We start from the raw sequence: 24417 nt of genomic DNA, 5'->3' as shown, positions 1-24417 counted from the left end.
CAGCACTGCACTCTGACTGCTGGGAGATGACTTCCAAAGTTGAAATGTCACGGTAGCATATCTGCAAACTCAACTGGATCTAGGACACTTTGGTGGCTCCATAGGGAGGGTCTGCCCAGAACAGTGGGCGACATCCATTCTGAGAAATAGAACTGAGAATTAGCTTTTCCCTCTCATACGCGGGCACCCACTAATTTGGATATTTGTCTCTGGCTGTCCACCATTCAGCACAGTTGTGCCAGTTTGGACTTTGAAGATTCTGTGGCAGGGGAATATGATAACATTTGTCAGCATCTTGTATTCATGTCACAGATTCATCAAGCAAAATGCTGGCCCTGTTGAAGTCAGTGATTAAACTCCCATTGATTCTTGCACTGAGCCCTATGATTTGTCCATGTTGAGCCTTTTGGATCTTGGTTTATTTCCCCCCCTCTGTTTCTTCACTGGCAGCATCTAGGATGGGATGTGTGAGTCTGTCTCTGGACCAGTATATCCAAGGTAAATTGCTTAATTCATTTCATTGACTGGCTCATTTTGTGCTCCAGTACAGATGAAAGAAGGTTGTGACTTCCCCATCTGGTGCAAGTCTCTATCTTTCACTTGTTTTATTGTGTAATCACCCGTTGATCTTTTGCTACTGTTTGGGTGTTTGAGATGAATGGACACACCTGCTTGTTGAAAGTGAGGTTGAAGAACTGCTGGAGCATCGGCATCATGGACTTTAATTACCATCCTAGCTACGTTTCAATGAAGACAATGGCATTGAAGTGCATTGTGGGATTGTCAGTGTTCCACTCTTCTAGTTCAATGGGCAAAGCTTCATTCAGTGAGCTTGTTGGATCTGAAGAAACCTATTTCTGCCTTCTTCGAGAGCACCACAAACCCTATTGACGAGCCGGTATGTCAAAGTTAAGCATTCCTCACATCTCTTCTTCTTCCCATTTTTTGATACCTACTTTTGCTCCTGGACATGTTCTGCAGTTTCCACTCGAAGGTGGGCAAATTTTCCTGACTGCCAATCAGTGTCCAAATCTCATGATCTGCACTAAAATGGTAGGGATTCCCCTCCACCCCCACATGGAGGAATTAATCCCCAGAGCAACTTGAATTTTTAGTGAACTCTAAAGTTAAGTCTTTGGCCTAGAGCCAGGAAGAAAAAAGTTTTATAGACTGAGCTAAGTGTGAATTACAGTTATGGCTACAATCTTGGTTTTTTCCCTTTTTTAAAGAGCAGTTTGACTGTGACTCCAGTGCCGAAGCAGTTACAATTGCTAAGTACCTCATAATACAGCTTGCTTTTGCTACTTGGCAGGTCTGGTTGGAACCTTTGGGGGAATTGGAGGGTGGCTGCTTCTGGAAAGGGTGTTGAAGGTGGTGCTGGGTTAACCTTCATTTCAGCACCAATAGTAAATAACTGCCCTTATAAGTCAAGGAACAGAGTGTCCAATCAGAGTGTGGGACACATCGTCATGTGGGGCTCTCGTTAAGCCAGAAATGAGAGAAAGGTACATTTCCATCCTCTTCCTTCTACTGCACTAAATGCAAATGCTGGCATACTTCCAGGAAGTAAAAGCAGCGGGAGACGCTTATGACCCTTTTCCTTTGCTCTAGTGCTGGAGTTCTCTGGTGACATAGAGTAAAATGTTAGCCTTTGGGATCCATTTAGCATATGTATTGTGTCACCTTTCCACGGGGTTAAGCTGGAAATATCCAGTTTGCCGCTACTCTGTCCTTGTCTCCAGGGTTTCTCAACCTGTGGGTCGGGACCCAAAATTGGGTTGCTAGAATGTTTCAAAGGGTGGCGTGGCAGTTCCTGCAGCTCCTGTCCCATGGGGCTGGCTGGGCTCACCTCCCTGCTCCAGGCACCGCAACCTCTGGGGTCCCAGCGCAATCCTCAGGTGTGGCCCAGTCGTCATGATGACAGGAGTCTGGGTAGGCCAAATGTGAGTGAGTGGCACTGCAACTCCATGAGCCAGGTCACAGCTCCACTCATACACATTGGGTCCAATCGGGGGGGCAAACCTGAGCATCGCTGCAGCCCTGGAAGTTGCAACACCTGGAGCGGAGAGCCAAGCCCAGCCAGCCCCACAGCACAGGAGCTGCAGGAGCTGCCACTGTAGGGTGAGGGCCTGGCAGGACCCAACACTCCCCCCCCCCGGGGTGGGGCAGGATCCGACTGAAACCACCTCAGGGTCTCTACCCCCAGACTATTTACTGGGTTGCAGCAGGCAATAAACATTTACAAATGGGTCGTGAGCCCAAAACGCTTGAGAACCACTGCTTGTATGCACACCCATAGGTGGTTGCTATCTACACGGCAAGTGCATGCCATCCATACAGGTGTGTATCATTCAGACAGAGGCGCATTGTCCAGCATTACAGCCAGACATGTTGCACATCTGCTGAAACAAATGAAATGTACCTTTGGACAATCACACACACTAACAACTTTTGGCTCAGCTGTGTTCCAGAAGTTGGGCCAGACTCTCGGCTGCTGCAAATTGCTGTAGCTCCATTGAAGTCACTGTTAATTCTCATGGCTGAGCTTTAAAACCAAGGTCCTTTCCCAAGGTGAGCTTGACAATGCTGGACTAGGGGACAGTCCTTAAGGAAAGGACCATTGTGTGACTTATTCACAGGTAGATTTGTCCGAAATTCTAGGCTATATGCCAATGGAAAAAAACATGGCCTGGTGGAAAGTTGGGTAAGATGGCCAACAGGAAAGGCCTGTCTCTGACAGCCATTCCAATTACTTATACTGGAGCTGGTTGAAATTCAAATATTTAGAAAAGAGTGCACTGAGCTTTTCATGCAGCTCTCTGTTGCAGGGATGTAGATGGCCACCCCGCCTTTGCCACAATATCTGAGCAATACAATCTTCAGTGTATTTATGCACACAGTAGAGCCCCGTTTTATACAGGGAGAACTGAGACAACAAGTGACTTGCCCAAGGTCACATAGGAAGTCTGTAGCAGAGTAATTGCCTTCAATGATGCTCCACATGGGTCTGTTAGTTGCAGGATGCGGGACTAATACTGGCAACTACTAGACATATCTCAGAGCATCAGGAGCATGCTAGGCAGCTAAGAGCGGGGCACTGAGAGTGGGAAGCTGGAGAAAGTACCTGTGGTAATGGGAGGCTTTTGGAAACATTAGCCGATGTGGTGGGGTGGCTGAGTTAGACATTCCAGTCTGAGCGTCCCACAGCCGAGCGATTATGCAGAGAATTAGATGGATTTTCTTGGCAAGCAAGAAGTTCTAAAAAGGGAGAAAGGTGGGTGCAATTTTATTTCTGGGAAAAACACCAGAATTTTTAATGTATTCTTTTATGTTTTTCTTCTTGGTTTCTTTTGGGATGTCTTTTTTTAACCTTGTAGGAAACCTGTGTCTTTGCCTGTCTTTTCATTGTTTCACAGTTGGGAGAGGGAGGAAAAAGCATATTATAAAAAGCAAGTAACTGTGCCTGGGTCTTGTTAGATTAGTGTGAGTATATTTTTAGAGCTTGGATGCTCCAGCAGAGAAAGCCCAGCGCTTCATTCCTCAGGAGATCAGTTTACATCCCCACTTTCAGCTGCACTGGAAATCAACCCAGCAATGAAAGGCCAGTCCTACGAAGCGCAGACCATGTGGGACTGAGCTCTTAAGGACAATGTGGACGAGTGAGTTTTCCCATCCAGCCTGTGCATGTCACTTGCTTTCAGTCTCAGGGTATGATTCTTGGAGTCAGCTGGAGCAGATCTTAAAAAGAAAAAATAGGCCAGATCCCCAGCTAAGGTAAATCGCAGTAGCTCCGCTGGTGTCACTAGACCTACACTCAGTGACACCAGCTGGGATTCTGGCCCATTAGCTCCAATGGAGCTATGCCCATAGACATCAGCTGGGGATCTGTCCCACTGACTTTGGTGGAACAATACTGATTTACACCAGCTGAGGATTTGGCCCATTTTTTCCCTGTGGGGAACCGCCACCCTGCAACTAGAACGAGGAGTACTTATGGCACCTTAGAGACTAACAAATTTATTTGAGCATAAGCTTTCGTGGCTAAAACCCACTTCATCGGATGCATGCAGGGGAAAATACAGTAGGAAGATATATATACACAGAGAACATGAAAAAATGGGTGTTGCCATACCAACTCTAATGAGAGTAATCAGTTAAGGTGGGCTATTATCAGCAGGAGAAAAAAACCTTTTGTAGTGATAATCAGGATGGCTCATTTCCAACAGTTGACACTCACACCTTGCCTATACCCGACAATTACGCCAAAAAAAAAAAAAAACAGCGTACAGAACTTTTTCCGTAAGTGCAGATTTCTGTAAGTGGGTTTGTGTAACCCAGGGAGCGTCTGTAAAAGGAAACAAATATATTTCTTTTAAGGGCGAGTCCGGCTGAGAGGGAGCATCAGTGCTGCTTGCTGAGGGCTCCAGGAAGCTGAAATGCCACCCCTGCTGGGAACCAGGAAGCTGAGCCCCTGAAGCTGGCTACAAGCTCCCCAATACCCTGGCACGCTTGGCAGAGAAGAAGGTGATAAGCTGGGCTTCCTGGAGAATATTGCAGAAGCCAAGGCCGAGCCCCATGAAAAGGAGCAACCGAAGTCTAAGGCAGTGTCTTTAAGGGTCTTGTGACCAGTTCTGCATTAGTGAAATTCCAGGGAGCACAGGGCCTGGGCATGAAGAGGACCTGTGAGCTCAGCACAGTGGTGAATAAAACAGCAGTAATAAGTTGTCAGGGCCAGAGGTGTCCAGACCTCAGACAGCTGAGCTGGGCTAAAGAGCGCTTGAACCTGTATCAACTCTATGAGGATCTGCTGCAGACACAGGGAAGCATGGTAACTCAAAAGTAAGGGACATAAACTAAAGCACTATTGTCTGATTTCTACAGCTTGTCCTTGGAGGGCCAACCAAACATCAAATCTAGGGTTACCATTTGTCCGGATTCCCCCGGACATGTCCGGCTTTTAGAGCTAAAAATAGCGTCCGGGGGGAATTTGTAAATGTCCGGACTTCCCCCCCCATGCAGAGCGCACGCGGCTAACAGGGCAGCCGGCTGGATGGTGCCACTTACATGGGGCTCCGACAGCCAGAGAGAGCCCCTCCTCTGCTTCCCCTGCAGCAGAGATCACTCCTTCCCTCCCTGCATTCGCAGATCACCAGCCGGCAGTTCGCACCGGCAGTCTGGAGCTCCTCCACCGCTCCTCCTCCCCGGCACGCTGGTCTGAGCGGCAGGGTAAGGGGGCCAGGGGGTCGGAGAAGGGGCAGGGAGGTTCTGGAGGGGGCAGTCAAGAGACAGGGAGCGGGGGGGAGTGTCGGTATTCAGGGGGGGCTTTCTGGGGGTGTGGATAAGGTTTTGGGCAGTCAGGGTACAGGTGGGGGTAGGGTCTCAGGAGGGGGCAGTTAGGGGACAAGGAACAGGGAGGCTTAGGTAGGGGGTGGGGTTCTGGAGGGCAGTTGCGTCCCAGGAGGGGTAGTCAGGGGACAAGGAACGGGGGGTGTTTGGGAGTTCTGGGGGGGGCTGTCTAGCTGAGGGATGTCTGGGGTAAGGATAATGCTGGAAGAAGGAGACAGTAGGACAAGATGGTATGAACTGAGTCTGGAAATCCTCTCTTCCTGTTTGATCCTTACCAGACAGGACAAATAGGTTTGGTTTTCAAGCCGCATAGCTCTCCAATGGATCAGTCAATCTAAAACCATAAATTATAGGAAACCACATCTACAGCCCAAGTTGGGAGTCTGTGCACTGATTGCGTGTGGCTGAGCAGCAGGAGTGGAGCCGCAGGAGAGCCATGTGGCTTACACCCATTCCTTTCCATTTGGCAGTGGGGACCCAAATTTGCATGCATGAGACAGGGTGTGTTTAAAACACTTTCCAGACTGCCAACAAAATGCGCAGTTGGGGCTGTGTATGGAGATGATGTGGGATGTATTTGAAATCAGCCATGCCAAGTATGCCTGCAGCAGTTGGTGCATCTGTTTGTATGCACAATCCCAGTCACTTGCACACACAACATACTTTGCATGTGTAATTATCTCTCTTGTGTAGGTTTTGCATTTGAAGATAGAGGCCCATGGAAATTTTGTGGGTGTAGTCGGAGAGTCCATATAAAACTGTGCCCTATCGAACAAATGTAGTAAACTATCTCCACCCAGGCCACAAAACTACTTTTGCATGCTCAAATTTCTTCTTACCCACTTTTTCATGGCCCTGTTTTGTTTGGGCAAAACAGTTAGAAAGCTACTTACCCTATTTTAGCAATGATACAAAACGGGACTGATTTTCCTCTGACTTGCACTAATTTTTACACTGGTGCAACTCCATAAACTTTAATGCATGCATGCCAATATAAGTGAAAGGAACATCAGCACTCTTGCACACAATATGGTGCATTTCTCCAAGTGAAAACCTGTGTGTGCAAAGCTGCACCCCCCCCCCCAAATGTGAGTGCACACACAATTGTACCCATAATTTTAGCATCCGCTGTGGGGAAAAATTTGTATAACTCATTTCATAAAAATTAAGGGAACTTGTGCTATGAGTGGAAAGTCAATGCAAACTTAACGGTGGAGCTGATAATGACACATCCATAGTATACTGTATAGCACAAATACTGTTCTATCTGAAATCTTCACACTACTATGGAGATTTCACTAAGCTGGTAGCTTATAACAGCTTTCCAATTCTGAGCATTTCTCTTTCTAGCTCTTTGCGTCCTGCAAAAGTGCAGCTGAAGCGGCCAGGCTGTTTTCAAAAGCAAGGGTGGTACTGCAAATTTCATGGCAAGCCCCTCCCTCTTTTTCTACCACTTGCTGGAAAAAAAGTTCAGTGGGTATAGATCTGTTCTTAGCTTTTACATTTGCTGCTCTAGTCCTACTAGCATCCCCAGGGCTTGACTTGACAGTTTAATGGTGAATGAACCCAGAGCAGTTTGGCCTCTGCTGTTGATCGCATTTCCATGAGCTTGAAGAAACCAAACCTTCGCCTTCACCTTGCACTACAAAGGTGGACTCTCCCTAGCCAGCTACTTCCTCTTGCAGAATGCCGCACTGTCCAAGTGCACAGGATTCCCCTTGAAAGTGATGCTTCCTCGTGCATCAGGCCCCATGCTCCCTGTCCTGGTGCTCCGGGAACAGAATGCAGTGACTTTCTTGGCAAGTTGTCCCTCCCAGCAGGCCTTCCACCCTCCAGGGATGGGCTTCTGGCATACAGAGCCGATCAGACCTGGGTCGGGATAGCAGCCATTTCTCTCCTCCTCGACGTGATGGCAGAGCTGGCTGCTGCCAGCATTTAACGGGGTGAGTAAGCCTTTGCCAAATGTTAAGTCACGATGTTCCGTGTTGGTTGGATTTCTAGCCAAACTACACCCTGCTCCCTCCACAAGAGGCCTGCGGGGGATCTAAGGAGAGTCAGCCGGAGCAATTTGAATGCAGGCCCATGTGGAAGGGAGTGAGATGTGGTTAGCCGGAAAGCTGGGGCTGCAGAAAAAAGAACCAACACACCACTAAGCCTTGGGCTATTGTGTTCTGACTGACTGACTCAGGGACCAACTTGTCTCACGGCTGCTGTGATCATTTGGACAGTGCTATAGACTGTGGATCATTATCACAACCCTGCCCTTTCACTCTTTCTTCTGCCCTCCTCTCTGCAGACTCCTCTGTTTGGGATGTGGGCATGCTCCTGAGAATGACAGGCTAGTTCAGCTTCTGGAAGTCTGCCCTTTCTGGGGGAGAGAAGCCAGCCTGTTTCCCTTGCAAAGGAGGAATTGCTTCCCTGCTCTGGTTCAGTGTTGCCACCCAAACCACCTTAACTAGAAGCAGGAAGCAGAGAGCCATGGCCCTCACCAATCAGATCCAGGGAGGGTGGGACAGTGTGCAGCTCACACAGTGTTCCCAGGCCAGGCCAGGGAAATGAAATGCCAGCTTCAGCCTGTGTGTGGTTCCTGTGCCAGGGGCAGCTCAGCGTAGGGAGTGCCCTGGGGAGCCCCAGGGGAGGTGCCAGGGAGTGGCTGGGGGGCTGCAGTGTAGAAGAGTAGGCCAGATGGCTGAAGCAAGCTACCCCAACAGTCCTGGTTCCCTGCAAAGAGAAACCGGGGCTGACCTGGAAGCCCAGAGCAGTGACAGTCACGGTGCCACCCTCGGTGCCACAGATGGAAATGCAGGTAACGTAAGGAAAGCCAAGCCAGGAGCATCAGCAGAGGGACTGTCTCAAGCTGCAGCATCCCTCCTTTTCTGTGGTGCTGCCTGGGGGCGGCGGGGGGGGGGGGGCTGTTCTTTACAAGGCTCTGCTTCCCTGGCAATGAACTTTGGGGGGGGGGGAACTGGAGTGCCCCCTGGTCTTTTTCTGGGGGCAGGGCGGTGCGGTGGGGGTGGGAGGCTGGGGGCAGGGAGCTGCATTCTCTCGCTGTAAGCGAGGGGATGTTCAGGAACGCTGGCCATTCAGGGGGCTCTGGGATTTGTGTAGGGTTTTCCAGAGGGACGTGTGAGCAGCACCACAAAAGGGACTTTGCAAACCCCGTGGTTTGTTTCTCTGTTCTGCTTCCATGCAGTTGTCATTCTCTTAAGGAAGTACAAGTCCACATAGCTGGGTGAGAAGCAGGTGGTTTATGCCTCTAGTCCAGTGTGCGCGGGTGTGATCTCTGTGTGTGCATGGATATGAAATAGTGCTTAATTTGTAATGAAAGAGGTGCCAGGGTTCAAACCATTTTTTTACATTCAGAACAGATGTAGCAAGCCCAGAGGTGCCGGGGCTATGAGCTGCCACACCCAGAGGTGCCGGGGCTATGAGCTGCCACACCCAGAGGTACAGGGACTATGAATTGTCAGGCCTAAAGGTGCCGGGGCTCAGCCCTGGCAAGCCCTGGCACAAATTAAGCACTGATATTAAATCACTCTGTTGTTTTCCCTTATTGAGCTGCCATTTTAAGCTGACCAGTTGCCTCTCAAATTAAATGTCCTTAGCGTCTGCAGCTCTCTCCCCAAGGGCTGGTTGGCCACCTGATTAAAGCTACCTCGTGTAACAGTCATGCTTTTCTAACATGGAGAGGTACTCGGCTATCATCAGAGCCCTGATACCGTTGTCCATCTCACATGTTTATTGTATGCTTGCTACAAAGTGCATCACATAGTGCTAGAAGCTGGGAATGGGCGACAGGGGATGGATCACTTGATGATTACCTGTTCAGTTCATTCCCTTTGAAGCACCTGGCACTGGCCACTGTCGGAAGACAGGATACTGGGCTAGATGGACCATTGGTCTGACCCAGTCTGGCTGTTCTTATGTTCACATGTATTAGAAAAATACAGGCTGAGCCACCTCAAGTTGCATTTCCAAGTGCTCAGCAGCACTCACAACTGGGGCCAAGCTGTCAAAAGAGCCCAGCAGCTCCCATTTACCCACCAGATTTTCCAAAGTGCTCAGCACCCAGCGGCTGCCCTTGTGACACCTTTGGCCGCATTTCTCAGGAGACCTCGGCACCCAGTGCACTGAGCTGCTGGCAAAAACTGACCGTATATATTGCTGCCTAAACAGGAGCCGAGCTCTTCTGAAAAGTCTGGTGTACGTGACAGCACAGCATGGAACAGCTATGCCCGGAATGTCATGGCAAGATTAGCTACCTGTGTTGCTGCTCCATACTTAAGGTTACAGCTAGATGTTTCTCTTTTAGTTTTTCTGGCGGTAATATTTAGTGACAAGTGAACCACAGATGTTTCAGAGAACTCCCCAGTGCTTTGGCTGCTTCAGCTAAACCAATGATGCGACCCTCCCGAGTCTGCTAAATTGCTCTACAAATCTTGGGAGAACGGCATCTTGCAGCATCATTGGGTACTTTACACTTCCAGTCCTTGCTGGAGCTAAGACGTGCAGCGTTTGTGAGGACAAAACACCAACCCTTTAATGGCATATTTTTGGCTTGGGCAAAGGTTTGTTTCAGTTGTGGGCAGAGGGTTAGGCCAATTCTTGTTTATTCCAAACCTTTTCACCCATTCTTAGTGACCAGCCTGGCTGGTTGCATCATGTGTTGACAGTGATGGTTGCTGTCCATGCCTGCTCACTGTGAGCCTTGTTAGGGAGGGCTTCGGAGGGGCAAGTGTATCACAGCACCGCTTGTTTCTGGAGCGGGGCGGTGGGTTGGGCGCTTGGCACAAACGTGCTGACGAAAGCAGGAATCGCTGTGGGAGGGACAGCTGGGAGGCTTGGATGGCCGGGTGAAAGGTCAAGGGGAAATCAGGAGGGTGTGATGGCGGGGAGGGGGAAGGGCATGGTTTGGCCTCTGGGGTAGGGTGACCAGAAGCTCAGGAAAAGCAGGAATCTTTTGGTTTTCCAGTGATTTGAGCTTCCATTTGGCTTTCCAAACCCAGGGACTTTCCCAGGATGCTCAGGTCTCCTAGAGCTGTAACACAGCAGCACAGACAGCTGCCACCCTGGCTCGCCCAGCTGCCCATGGCACCACCTCTCCGCTCACCTGGCCTCCCTAACTCGGCAGCAAAGAGCTGACTCCTCTTCAGGCCCTTGGCATCTCCCCCTCTCCTGGCAGGAAAAGGGCTGGGTGGGCAGGCCCAGGGGAGGGAGGGGAAGAGAAATGGGAGTGGGACGAGGGTGAAGGGGAGAGGGAAGGGAGGAGGAGTGGACAGATGACACCACCAGGGAAATGGGAAGGAGAAAACAATACACAGCAAATCCCAGAGCTGGGGGCCAGTGCAGAGAGACGCTTATTCCTAGCACGGCAGAGCCTGAAGGCCCCAGCCATGGGCGTGCCCCATTGTGCTGGGTACTGGATGCGCCCAGAATATCCCTGCCCTACACACTGGTCCCCTCCCTCATTCCTGCTGTGCCAGTGCTCCTGTCAACGTGGGGCAGCTCTGTGGAGACAGGGTGCCCACCCTGCCTTCCCCCGCGCACTGCCCTGTTGCATTGTCTCTCCCCAGAAGACAGCCCCATTCATGCCCCTAGAGCACGGCTGGCTCTGGCTAGTGAAGCCTCTAGCATTCACTGTCTGCTGTGTGCATAGGCAGCTGCTGTATGTCACTCAGATCCTCACACTGCCAGGGACAAGCAAGTGTAACCCACCAGGGAGAATATTACAAAGCTCCCCATAGGCTGCACCACAGAAGACGGGAGATTTTATAGCCCCAAGTTAGCACCCTGGCTCCGGACAGCTCAAGCTGTCGCAAATGCTGCTTTGAGTTCCCCGGTTGGCTCCCCGGTGCATTGGCCAAGGTAGCAGCCATGGAGTAGGTGTTGAATCCAGGCGTCTCCAGGATTAACACAGCGACCCTCTCTCCAGCGCAGGTCGCAATCTGAAGGAGTGGCTGAGAGAGCAGTTCTGCGACCACCCCCTTGAGCACTGCGAAGACACGAGGCTGCACGATGCTGCCTATGTCGGGGACCTGGACACGCTCCGGAGCTTGCTGCAGGAGGAGAGCTTCCAAAGGTGACCCTCACTTCCCCTGCCGCTCTCCCAGCACGCCCCTCGCGGCCGGGTATTGGGAACACCCGCTACTCGGTGACGCTCGGACGGGGAGTCTGACGCAAGCTTCCTTTTGGCAGGGTCTGGGATAGAGAGAAATGGGGCCGGATCCCTAGCAGTGTAAATCAGCACAGACACATTGCCTTCAGTAGAGCCATGCTGACTTACACCAGCTGGGCATCTGGCCCATCATACTGCCAGCGGACGCTGCAGCTCTTAACCTACCCGATGTCACCTGGCATACGTCCGAGTGGTTTTCGGTTCTCACACTGTCTGCAGGTCTTGGTTTGTTAATAGAGCATGTGCAGTGTGGCCTGTCACACCCTTGCAGCTGAGCCAAAGCCTGTCCCTCCTGTCTGAGCCAAAGGGGTTGTTGGGAGGGATGAGAGAGCGGTGGTATTCTCTTGGCTTCTCAGCGGCGGCTGTTGTCCTGTTTGCCACCTGTGGGAGTGTTTTCCTTGGTGGGGATGCTGCATAGACATCATTGGCCTGTTCCGTGTATGGCAGGTCACGAGATGGCCATGGCCATGAGTGGGCCTCAGATGGTTCAGAGGCCAGGCTGGGGTGAACAGGCTTAGAAAAATCTAATACCCCCCCGCCACTCTCACCTGCCTTGTCCATCCTCAGCAAGCTGGTTCTGAAACGGTGAAGGACTTATGCAGTGGAGGGCCCAGAACGGCCCCTCTGCCACTTCCTGCCTAGTAACAGATCTTCTTGTGTAGAAAGTGGGGGAGTGAAGCCTGAGGTCGGATCTCCCCCTCCAGTGTCAGGCCTTCTCCGAAGGAGGGGTGACAGGAAATCTGCTCCCCAATGCTAGCAGGCACTGGTGTCTTCAGGGATGTGGGTCTGGCACATTTCCTACACCCGGCAGTTCACAGATGGATCAGCTGACTTGGCCCGCTTCCCTGGGTCAGCAGATACCCTGATCCCAGCACTAGGCACCACTGAGTCCCACATTCCTTTAACTCATGAAGGGTATCTTTGAATGGACAGCTCCAGAGGCCACCGTTAGACACTCCTGGGAATGCAGTGGGGAAGGGAAGCTGACTGCCTCTTCCTGTGTTTCCCAGTAATCAGCAGTTCCCATGGGGCACAGTGAGCTGAGCACTTCCTCAGCTTTAACTGAGCAGCTTGGCAGGACCCAGCGGGCTCTTTGTATTGCTGGTCAGAGGCTGCTCGGGTAACATCTAATCCCACGCCAAGCAAATTTCAACTGAGTAACGTACAGTTATAAATATCCAACCTCTGCTTGTGAATTCGCTTCAGCTCAGCCTGGAAATAAAATAATGGGAAAATAGAAGTCTACGTGTAATGGCAAAACCATGCAGAGGGGATTACAATCACATAGAAAACTGAAACGCCCTATGTTAAAAATTTGGCCCAGCCTAGGTCTGTGTCCATTGGGATATTTAATTAATTTTCCTGCATTGCTGAGTAAACTGCAGAATCACAACACTAGTCTGAAATTGCCCTTTCAGCAAGAGTCAGAATGAGCCAGCCCTTCTAAGAATGAGCTGCTTTGTCCCTAGCACATTTCCGGGGCATTCCTTTTGTCACTCAGCCCACCGAGTTTGATAAAGTTTCCACCTGTCACCTATTTGTGCCCGTCAGCCTCACTTGATTATTATTTATATTCCAGCTGGGCTTAGAGGGCCCTGTTGTGCCAGGCACCATGCAAACCCCTATTGAGAGAAACTCCTGCCCTTGAAGAATTTACAGTATAAACTGATAACCTGGATTAAGGATGGTGCGTGTGTGTGTGGGGGGGGGGGGGGGGGAGAATGAAGTGCTATTGCCCCATTGCACAGATGCGAGCACTGACGCCTGGAGTGGTGAAGTGACTCATTCAAGCAGCGGGAGAGGCAGCGCTGAGAACACCCAGGTCACGGGCTGCGCTGCCTGCCCATTGAGGACATTGCTGTGTCCGTGCTCTGAGGCCTAGCCTAGGCCAGAAAAGTTTTGCTGGGATAGCTCTATGGTTTATGCAGCGTCCCTTTTCTGGGATCACTTATACCACTTCAGTGAATGAAATAGGCACTTTTATGACAGGATAACTGTGTCTACAGTAGGGCTTTTGCCTGTAAAGAACTGTTGCAAAAAACCAGTCCCTAAGTGACATGAGAAGGATTAAAGGGTTGGAAAACATACTTGATAGCGATAGACTCAAGGAGCTCAATCTATTTAGCTTCATTAAGGGGCGACTTGATCACATTCTCTAAGGACCCATGAGGGGAACAAGTATTTGATAATGGGCTCTTCAGTTTCGCAGGCAAAAGTATAGTCTGGTCCAATGGCTGGAAGGTGAAGCTAAGACAAATTCAGACTAGAAATAAGGTGCATAGTTTTAACAGGCAGGGTAATGAAGCATTAGAACAACTTACCAACGGGCATGGGGGATGCTCCATCACTGGTGATTTTTAAATCAAGATTGGATGTTGTTCTAAAAGCTCTGCCCTAGTTCATCCAGGCAAGTCCTGTGTCTGTGTTATGCAGGAGATCAGACGAGATGATCACAGTTGTCCCTTCTGGCCTTGGAATCTTTGCATCCATGACACGGCTGTACAAGCAAACATTTCTTGGGGAGACCTGGCATCAGCCACTAACTCTTCCCGGCCTTCCTCCTCACCCCTTCTCCCTCCCTTACTCTTCTGGCACAGTCACAGGGTCCTTGTTGCAGCTCACAGCCCGGTGCGTGCTCGGCACACTCTCGCTTCTTGCCTGTGAAAAAACCTACTTAGGCTGTGATGGTGCTAGCAAAGCTGGTTTGTAAATGACAGCTTTGCTAACGGAATCGCATTTCGGTTTCACCCTTGAACATAGAATATCGCACCACAAGCAGACATGCAACATCCTCTTTGTCAAAACAGATCTTTGCTCTTTCTTTGGGCCGGAGGGTGCTCTTGTGGTTAAAATGCTAAATCGGGACCCCGGTGATCTGTCTTCAGCTCCCAGCTCTGCACTGTCTGCCCATTTCGCCACTCTGTGCCTCACCTCCCCATCAGTATAACGAGGCTAATAATCCTTCGTCTACTTAGGTTGTAAGTTCCCTGGGCCAATGGCAGTCCCTTGTTACGTGTACCTACAGCACGCAGTGCCATAGGGCCCTGATATTGGTGGGCACTTCTATGTGCTAACGTAATAAAGGTACTAGATGAGGCTTCAAGAGACAAGGGCATACGCCATACCTCTGGCTTACCCACTATGTTCCTTTGGGGTCTGGGGGGAGGCAGGGCTGTATCCCGGCAGAAGCCGTTGCACGTTGACAGATAACTCTGCTCTGTTGTCCCCTTGCTCAGCCGAATCAACGAGAAGTCCGTGTGGTGCTGCGGCTGGCTGCCCTGCACCCCGCTGCGCATCGCTGCCACCGCCGGCCATGGCAACTGCGTGGATTTCCTCCTCCAGAAAGGGGCGGAGATTGATCTGGTGGATGTGAAGGGGCAGACAGCCCTCTACGTGGCCGTGGTGAACGGGCATCTGGAGTGCGCCCAAATCTTGCTGGAAGCTGGCGCAGACCCCAACGGGAGCCGTCACCATCGCAGCACCCCTGTGTACCACACCTCCCGCGTGGGCAGGGCCGACATCCTGAGAGAGCTAATAAGGCAAGTATAGTCGGTCCCCTTATCTTCCCAGCTCAGGGTCAGTCTGTGGGGTGCCATAGATTTGATACAGCATCCAGAGCCAGGGAGGAAAGAGAGTGTCCTGTATGTCTCCTAACCTCCCTTGGCCCTTCCTTTTCCCCTGGCTCCGTCCCCTCACAATAGAAAAACCCTCTCTGGAATGGGTTCCCTAGGGAGGTGATGGAATCTCCTTCCTTAGAGGTTTTTAAGGTCAGGCTTGACAAATCCCTGGCTGGGATGATTTTAGTTGGGGATTGGTCCTGCTTTAAGCAGGGGGTTGGACTAGATGACCTCCTGAGGTCCCTTCCAACCCTGATATTCTATGATCTATGATTCTCTCCTCTACTCTCACAAACTCTCCTTTAGTCCTGCCTTCTGTCTCCCTCCCCCCCATTTCTCTTCAAACTCATGGAGTGCACAGATGGCGCACTCCCCTCATCTGCTCCATGGCAGGTCCTTCCAGTCCAGCTTCCAACATCTCCCCTCTGGTGCAACTGCTCTCACTTGGTTGCTCCCCTCTTCGGATCCCTCCGCCACCTCCCCATCTGTCATCACATTACATTGAAACCTGATCTCCCCCCTTCAAAGTGCTGCCCCTCCCTTCTTAGGCTTGCCACAGGCCTCCAGCTCCACCAGTGGTTCAGTCACACACCTGGGACCCAGGAGACCCCTAGTTCAAGTCCCGCCTGTGTCTGAGAAGGGATTTCAACAGGCGATTTGAACCGAATGCTCAGAGCAGATGTGCAGCTGAGAACCCCAAGCAGTTTCCAACAGAATGCTGTTTTGACTTCTAATTTGTGACCAGCTCTAATGCAAAGTGTTGGTACAGAAAGTTACAAAGCAGCAGATCAGCTGAGAAATTAGGTGCCTACAACTATTTTGGTGGAGAGCTTGAAGTTTTTTTTGTAAGGTCAATAAAACCAAAATAAATCCAGGGCAAAGACTTCTGGTCAATGTGCAAAGCACTTCAATAAGCTACGACATTAAAGGATAAGAATGATGGATGATGATCTTTGAGTTCTCTATACAATTCTTGTTTTATGTTCCTAGAAATTGTTCACAATGCCTGAGGCCCAAACTGGCCACAACCAGGTGCCCACATTTAGGCTCCTAAACCTGTATTTAGATACCTGGATAAGTGGCCTGATTCTCAAAGGAGCCCCCTGGAGCTCCCACAGACTTTAGTGGGATTGTAGGTGCTCATCATTTATGAAAATCAGGCTGCTTATTGAAATGACTTGGGATCTGTCGTCACCACAGAGTTAAGTGGGGTGAGCAGCACCAGGGTTGGCCTCGCCTGGATGTGAGCAGCCACACCCGACTTACTGGGTCTTCATTGGTACTGCTCTCTCCGTGAGCGTAACTAGGATTTCTGGGACGTGGCCCATGGTTCTTTGTGCTGTTGTCACCTGAGCTGCTTTGATTCTTTCCCAGTGAATTGTGAGAGAACTTTTTTCTATTCTTCTGGGTATACAAAAGGAATTGTGGGAAGGCATTGGAGGACTATCAGCACTCCCGTGACTTAGCCTGCGTCCTCACTGCAAAGTGGGTGGGATACAAACCCAAGGGAAAGACTCACTTAATTTGGCTTTAGCCTATAGTCTCAGAACAAGACAGCTAGTCTTTGCTTAAAGCACCACCAGTTAGCTGGGAGGGGTCTGTTTGTGTCAGGAAAGAGGGATTGGGGCAATCCCAAAGTAAAAGCCCGAGTTAACTCTGCAGCAAAGGTGGATTTGGGAGCCCAGCTTTTTGAAAATCATGGTCCTAGCTCGTTATGGGCCCACTGAAGTCACAGGGGCATAGGATCAGACCTATGGATCATCTTGTCCAGTATCCTGGCTCAGGAGTGGCCAGTCACAGCTGCTTCCAAGCAAGGTGCAAGAAACCCTAGAGTAGGCTGCTTTGGGAGAACACCCCTGTGAAGTTTCCTCCTACCCCCAGCACTTAGAGAGGTTGGCTTAAACCCTCAAGCAGGAGAGTTGATAGCCTCTGAATGCGCTTTGTACTGGGCCCTGTAAACTTGAATGTTCTCCTCTGTTGCATGTATACACGTCAGTATGAACCCACTAGCTACATTCCTAAGAATCTCCCCCAGTATATTTGCTAGCACAGTACAAAACCCATAGCAAATGGTATTTCAGCACATGGAGTTGATGTATTGATTTATATGTCTGCCTCTAAAGATGCCTTGCCAGCAATATTAAAAGCATGATTCTGGAAAACTTTCAGGATTAAAAATTAATTGGAGTTTGTCCAATATCTTTTTATTAGGCAATGTTTCTCCCAAGGCTGCTAAGTTAATACCAAATTGTCATATTGCCCAAAATTTTCAAGTATCTTGGAATAGGGATTTCATAGATCTATTCAGAATTGCTTACTTTAAAACACAATCCTGACTTACGGAGCTCTGTAGAAGGTTAAAAATATTGATCTAAGTTACTCTTTCCTTGACAGAGTAAATGTAATAAAATGACATTTTTTACCAAGATGTAATTATACATTTCCATATTCTTCAAAAAACCCTATTCCCAGTTAATTATCAGTAAATGAGAGTCTTCCTGTTAACATACAAACTCCACAGTTGCTATTGATTCTGCTGGATTTGGTTTATTAAATCATATGGTAGCACAATTACAATTCCTGAAGTCCTGTGACCTGCTACAATTGCTGGACCAGAATACCAGGCAAAAAGCAGGAACTGATAGGACATTATATGTAAATTTTATCAACTAATAGTAAATACACATGTAGCTATGGAATGGTAATCCATTTTATAGTAAGACTGGTGGAAATATTTACAATTATATGGCTGTAATCTAGATTACTTTCCTAACAGCCTGTTACATAATCATCTTGTGATGGGATATTGCATCATACTTCTAGTCTAATTGAGGGCAGAGCCAGGATATTAGGAGATATATATTCTGCTTATTCCATTAAGGGCAGTGTAAAACTGACAAAGTCAGGGGGAACTGTAGCAATACTTACAAATTTTTATAAAGTTTGACTGATTTTGTTTTAAAAAGCATAACGTAGCAGAGCTGGTCAGGAAATGGCTTTTTTCATGAAAAAAATTGCCCACCCCAAAGGGTGGTGCATTATGGGAGTCACTGGCCATGATGCATTGTGGAGATGTAGTCTGGCAGGGAATCCGGCCCATAGAAGAAAAAGGGGCATGAGAAAACCGAACTTCAGCTTCAATGAGGCACTGTGGCAGCAAATCCAAATAGAAATATTTCCAGCCATTTGGTTTTTCAGCCATTTGGGTTTTGATGAAAAAATCAAACAATTCTGTGGAACGCAGAGATTTTTTGCAAAAAAATTTCATTTAATTGAAAACCCAATTTTCTGCCGAGAAGCAGTTTCAAGAGAGAATTTTTGACCAGCTAGTTGCAAAGGAAACCAGGTCTTACTCATGGGAGGAGTCCCATTGCTTGGCTCCGAGCCTGTGCCATTTTTCTAGAAACCCGATTTAAATGTATACTTTCTAGGACAAAACCATTATATGCAGTATGGCCTCGATTCAGCACAGAACATTGAAAACCTCTTTGAGAGGGGAACAGTTCTTCAGAGAGCTGCTGTTCCCTGGCTACTTTCTCCTTTCTCTTAGCTTAAGTCTTGGCTAAGTAAAGCTGAGCTGTTGGGTTGTGACTATGGAGGAGACGGAGACCACTTTGCAGTGTGTGTTTGGGGGAAGTTACCATGTAACGTCCTGTCCTCTCCACTCATGCCCGCAGCCACCTCTCCGTCATCCTCTGAGGGCTCAGTCTCTGTGCTGTGCCGTGAAGAGGAGCGCGGATAAATATGCACAAAGTGCCAAATTCAGCACTTGGATGTGCTTGAATGGCCCCTGATCTTGCAACTAGTTCTGCACATGCTTGACTTTAGTGGGACTATTCATATCTTCAGAGTTAAAGCACATGAATAAGCATTTGCAGCAACATGGCCAGAAACCCACTGATTTCAGTGAGAGCTTCATAAAGATCTAGACAGAATTTGGCCCAGAATGTTTTAATAACCAGAAAGAGGAATCCTACAATATCCAGGAAAGCAGAAAAGCCTCATTCTCTGAATGCTCGGATTACAAACCCAAGAGAGTTATTCCTGATTGGACGAGCATTGTATTACTCTGAAGGGAAAGCACGACACTTCTACTCTAGCCAGAATCCATCCTTGGCTGTTGCAAAGGAGCAATTAAAAATGGCTAAAAGAGGCTGGATTGTTCTTCCCCCATCCTGATTTTTTAACATTTACGGTATCTAAAATAGCATTTCGGAAGCATGTGCTCTGTACTGGATGGGTACAATACTGTATATATCACACATTGCTATTATTTTTCAGTCAAATGCGGTATTACAGTGTTTCAAATTAAATATTTTTAAAGGGAGCAAATATTCTTTGTGCTATTCTTATTCTCCAGCAGTCTTTTCCAAAAAGGGGAAAAAAACCTCATATTTTCTGTTCATTCAGTGTTTGATCCACTCAGTTGCACATGCTACACATGTAAAATGTATAGTTCCATGCCTTGTACAATCAAAGTAGCATCTATAGCATAACAACATAGATTCTAAACATTTAGGGTGAGATTTTCAAAAGCACTGTATATTGGATTATCTGCTCTCTTTGAAATCCATTGAATTCAATGAGTGCAGAGCTAGACCAAAGCAGAACGCTTTTGAGAATCAGCCCCTTAAATTGTATTGTGTTTTTCCATTGTACCTAGAGGTGGGTGAAAGTTTTTGGACAAAACCTTCTTTTGCTGAAAAATGCAGATTTGAGACATTTTGGAATTTGTGTCAAATTCACCATATTTTTCGGTCAAAAACAAACAGGAAAAAAAAGTCAGAAACAATTGAAATGTTCTGACATTTCTAAACAAATCATTTTGATTCAAAACGACTTCTTATTTTGAATTGTACGTCTATTTTATTTTAAAAAGGGTTAAAAAACAAACTACACAAAAGATTTTTTAATTATTATTATTTGGTTTGCTGAAAAATTGAAAACATTTCATCAAAATGATCTTTTAACATTTTTTTGCATGTGTAGCTAGTGAACTGAAAAATCAGTTATTTGCATAGGTCTAACTGTAACCCCTCGGTGAATGGATTCTACAGTTCCCACTCTGTTCCTGGTCCACAGTATATGCGTCTGTTACAGCCCTCCCGAGAAAGTGTTGGTAGTTTAGCTCATGCAATAGCAGCTTGTGCCTTTAGCTCTGAAGATCCATGGTTCATCTCTGGTGCATTGGCCAAGATGGCAGCTGTCAAACCATAATAAAAAAACCCAACTACCTGAATATATGTTAAAAGTGATCTATAATGCCATATCTCATAATATTTAATTCTAGGGTAATACAATACAGTTCTCAGGGAATGGCTGGCTGACTGACATAATTATTTTATATGTTCCCAATTTGCTACAAGCTTGGAATTTGGTACATCTATTTAGCATAAACTGCTGAGGACAGGGGAAAACTCCTGCATTTGACATTATCATTGGATTTCCACTATTCGAGTTCCCATTGAAGTGAGAATCTTGAAATTTGTTACACTCCTCTATTTAGCACAGATTTGTGTTTCAGTTTCCTTCATTGTTTGCAACTGTTAGAGCGATTGCGCTAACACATTAACTACTCATCTCCTCCTGGGTGGGGAAGTTGTTTTAGTGCCTATCCGGCACCCCTTCATTGAGGAGCTGAGTTATTTACACATCCCCTAGCCAAACCATTAACGGTGGATTTTATACACTGGTCACTCAGGGCAGAGTATTTAGCTGCACAAAGACAATGCTCAGCACAGCCGTTATGACGGGGAGAGGAAAGTGTCTCTAAGTCACATCTCTGCTTTCCTGATCCTGGGGACCAACAACCACCGGAGTGGCCATAGCCACCACTGGGCTAGTTGTGGACTGGACAGCGCAGCATACACTGTGCTCACCTCCCCAATGCAGTCTGCCGCTCTATGTCGGGGAGAGAAGGGGCAGCAGTAGGGTGTCTTGGCAGGCGATCCAGAATGCCCCAACTTTCAGGAGCCTAAATTTACCCCTGTGGAATGTGAGCCTGTAATTTAAGTCAATGTTTAACACACGCCATCTGTTTGTCCCTGCAATTCATGAATCCTTCACAGGGCTGTTTAGATAGTGGGCCATATTCTGACCTCTACTGCTGCTGCTTTGTGCTGCTTGGGTGTCAAGAAAACCCTTGTGCGTGGGAAGGGGGTAAAGCTGTCAGAGCCATTTCTAGTCCAGCCACTCTCGCAAGGAGTCTCTCAGTTCCCACCTGTACAGTTGGGATAATCACACTGCCCCTTCCCCCCCATACGGAGTGTTAGGCTAAGTGCACAGATACTATGAGGCTGGCAGCCAGCAAAGTATCCTAGATGTATGCCCTGGATGACTAGTGGCGGTGGGGCTCTCCTGCCGTCGCAGTGATTTCCAGCTTCTCCATGCATCTGAGCTGCAGTTGTGTTATTGCTTTCAAGCATTTCCCTCTGGAGGCCCCGTGCGCTTGCACCCACCTGCCTCTGTACCAAGCTAGCTTTTGTTTTTTCATGCTCAGGTATGGCGCTGATGTGGACGTCAACCACCACTTGCCCTCGCGGGTCCCCAGCCCCTCCTCTCGCCCGCTCACTTCCTTGGTGGTCTGCCCTCTGTACATCAGCGCTGCCTATCACAACCTCCAGTGCTTCAAGCTGCTGCTCCATGCCGGAGCCAACCCCGATTTTAACTGCTGCGGCCCCGTCAACATCCAGGGCTTCTCCAGGGGCTCCCCGGTCTGCGTGATGGATGCTGTCTTGAGACATGGCTGCGAGCCAGCCTTCGTCAACCTCTTGATTGACTTTGGAGCCAACTTGAACCTGGTGAAGGCAGAAGTCCTGGGTGCCGAATCGACTGGAAGAGTCAAAGTCAACCCAGAAGCCTTGCAGGTGTTCAAAGATGCCAGGAGTAAGTGGCTGGCGAGTCCTCGGCATTGACTTGCTAGTGCTGCCAAGAGAGAAGCACAGCAAATGGTTTCCCTTTGGCTGTTGTGCTTGTAGCTAGGGCTGACTGAAGGCAGTTCAGAGCCCTAGGCACACTCCACACTCCTTACCCCACCCCTATGTCATGGCTCTGTCCCTGGAGCATGGCGCCAGTCCTTCTTGGGCTGGCAGCAGGTTTCAGAGGTAAGATCAACAGGGCAGTCTGCACCTCTTGGGGCTCTTGTTTCAGGTTGTCTGCTAACTCAGGCAGGCCTCAGTTACACTCAAGTGATGTTTCCAGCTTGATTGAGTCCAACAGGGCTAGAACTTAACTTTGAAAACATCAGAGCTGAGATTCTGATCCCATTTTCCAAGTCCTGGTGCTGGAGTCCTAGGCCTGAACCTATAGTACCTATCTGGCCCTGAATATACGGGCCAGCTGGCCTAGTGTCACTAGCTGCAGCATGCTGGCTGGGAAGCAAAGCAGCAGAGAAATAGTGGTGGCAAGAAGCGGGAGCAGGGGTGGGAGGAGCAAACGTGTGGCCATGGGGGAAGAGCTGAAGACATGGTCCTCTTGAAAAGTAGGAACTAAAGAGTTAAGGAAGAAGTGAGAGGAACCCCCAGGCTGCACCTTGCTGGAGTTTGGCTTTTTAGCATTGGAAAGACCCCAGGTGCTTTGTGAGGATCCTGGATTCAGGCTCTGGGAAAGCTTTTCAGGTCTGTACATTCCTCCCCATAAACCACGCTTGAAACTGAGCCGCCCACATGTGAGAGATTAGAATAACAGCTCCCTGCCCGGTGTGATGTCCATCCAACTCCTGCTTAGCAGGCAGTGCACCCTGCACATCTCATGTGAAATAGAGGGGCCAGGGAAGGGGAGTAGGTTTGCAGGGCATCATTGCGGAAAGGTCGTGAGAAAAGGTCCCAGCTGTACCCAGTGTTAATTGTTTTTATGTGCCGGGGGATGCTTAATTCAAAAAGAAAATGTGTGTAACTTTGAGCATTCGGGGGAGCTGGAGATTTCCCCTAGTAAACAGAGAACCAGGTGTAAATTGGCGTAGCTCCCCTGACTTCATTGGAGTCGTGCCGCTTTATTGCTGCTGAGGGTCTGATCCAGAGGCCTTAGTGTCAGACACACTCCTGTGTGCCCTGGGTACTGAGCTTTTGCAGAGTGCATTGTCTGATCCTTGCAAGAGTCAACAGTGAATTTCTATTCTGGTATAGGACAAGGGCGTGGGGAGGGAGCCAATCCCCAGGGGTGTAAATCAGCATAGCTCCATTGAAGTTGTTAGCGCTATGGCAATTTACACCAGAGGGAGATCTGGCCCAGTGCAATTTACATCTGCTCTTTTATTCCTTTCTCTCTTCCCCTTTGTTATTTTGATTGCAGGCTGCCCCAGGAGCTTATTGTCTTTGTGCCGTGTGACCCTGCGGAGGATACTTGGCAAATACCATCTGCATCTGATACATACTCTTCCAGTCCCAGACCCTATCAAACAATTTTTACTTCACAAACAGAGCTAGAACGCAATCAGCTGCTTTGGGGACAGTTTGCTGTAAGAAATGAGTGAGCTGATGAAAACAGGTGCCAATCGCCCCTCCTCCCCCAGTGCTGTTTTGAAATATATCCTATGGTTATTTGCATAAGGTTATTTGTTATTACACTACCTCTGTTGCTGCTACTTGTAACTTGTCTTGGGTTTTAGCAACACTATTGTATGTTGAACTTGTACCTACTCAAGTGGTGGGTTTTTATCTGCCTATAAAATGCCTGACCTTATCAATAATGGGCATGTACAACAGTTCAGTTCCATTAGTTTCTCATGCTTCAGCTGTCCTTACTTTGACCTTACTCCCTTGAGTAATTGCTACTGTGCATATGGCAAGTGGATGTGTTTTCACCTGCTGTACGTCTCATTCTGGGATGAATGCATTGGGTTTCTTGTCTGGTGCCGTGTGTTCCCTGGAGAATATGAAATTGCTTGTGGGTGCCTAGCTGTTGCAAAGTAGCAGCAGAATCCCAAGCCACATCACTTGGCTTTGGTTGTTTAGAAATTCCGAGCTGGGACTACTAAAAGGCTAGGAAATAGCCAACTGGTCTGAGCAACTGCAGGTGTCCTCAAAACACTCTCAGGTGTGATATAGTGTCCTGACCTACCTGCTACCAAAATATATATAGGTCAAGGTGGGCTACCAGACAAATAGGTCTCCAATTACATGAGTGCCTGGGAGTGGACCAACTATAGCAATCACTGCCATGGCATGAAGGGGAAAACCCATAAGAGAGAAGAAAAGCATGTGGTTTCTTAATGGGGCTGTGGAGAAAGCACATAGCAGCCTGGTCTGCACTCACCATGGCAGTGTGGCTTAGCAGGTAGGA

At 48.6% G+C, this 24417-nt stretch overlaps 1 protein-coding gene across 1 annotated transcript; it reads left to right on the top strand.

The window, feature by feature from the left end:
- Nucleotides 1-8031: 8031 nt before the first annotated feature.
- On the top strand, nucleotides 8032-23561 carry ASB1 (ankyrin repeat and SOCS box containing 1). The gene is made up of 5 exons (XM_065413767.1): nucleotides 8032-8152; nucleotides 11284-11425; nucleotides 14758-15060; nucleotides 21638-22023; nucleotides 23428-23561. Exons 1-5 carry the CDS (start codon nucleotides 8032-8034, stop codon nucleotides 23559-23561), a joined length of 1086 nt encoding a protein of 361 aa, XP_065269839.1.
- Nucleotides 23562-24417: the final 856 nt, after the last annotated feature.

This window comes from Emys orbicularis, chromosome 11 (genome assembly GCF_028017835.1).
Source record: "Emys orbicularis isolate rEmyOrb1 chromosome 11, rEmyOrb1.hap1, whole genome shotgun sequence".
Classification (NCBI taxonomy): Eukaryota; Metazoa; Chordata; order Testudines; family Emydidae; genus Emys; species Emys orbicularis.
This window is presented reverse-complemented; position numbering and strand designations above follow the sequence as displayed.

Excerpts from the sequence above, each read along its gene's own strand:
- ASB1 (XM_065413767.1), top strand. The coding sequence starts at position 8,032 with ATGGCTGAAGCAAGCTACCCCAACAGTCCTGGTTCCCTGCAAAGAGAA. Across the intron at positions 8,153-11,283 it reads TGCCACAGATGGAAATGCAG|GTCGCAATCTGAAGGAGTGG; the intron begins GTAACGTAAGGA and ends TCTCCAGCGCAG. Across the intron at positions 22,024-23,427 it reads GGTGTTCAAAGATGCCAGGA|GCTGCCCCAGGAGCTTATTG; the intron begins GTAAGTGGCTGG and ends TTTTGATTGCAG.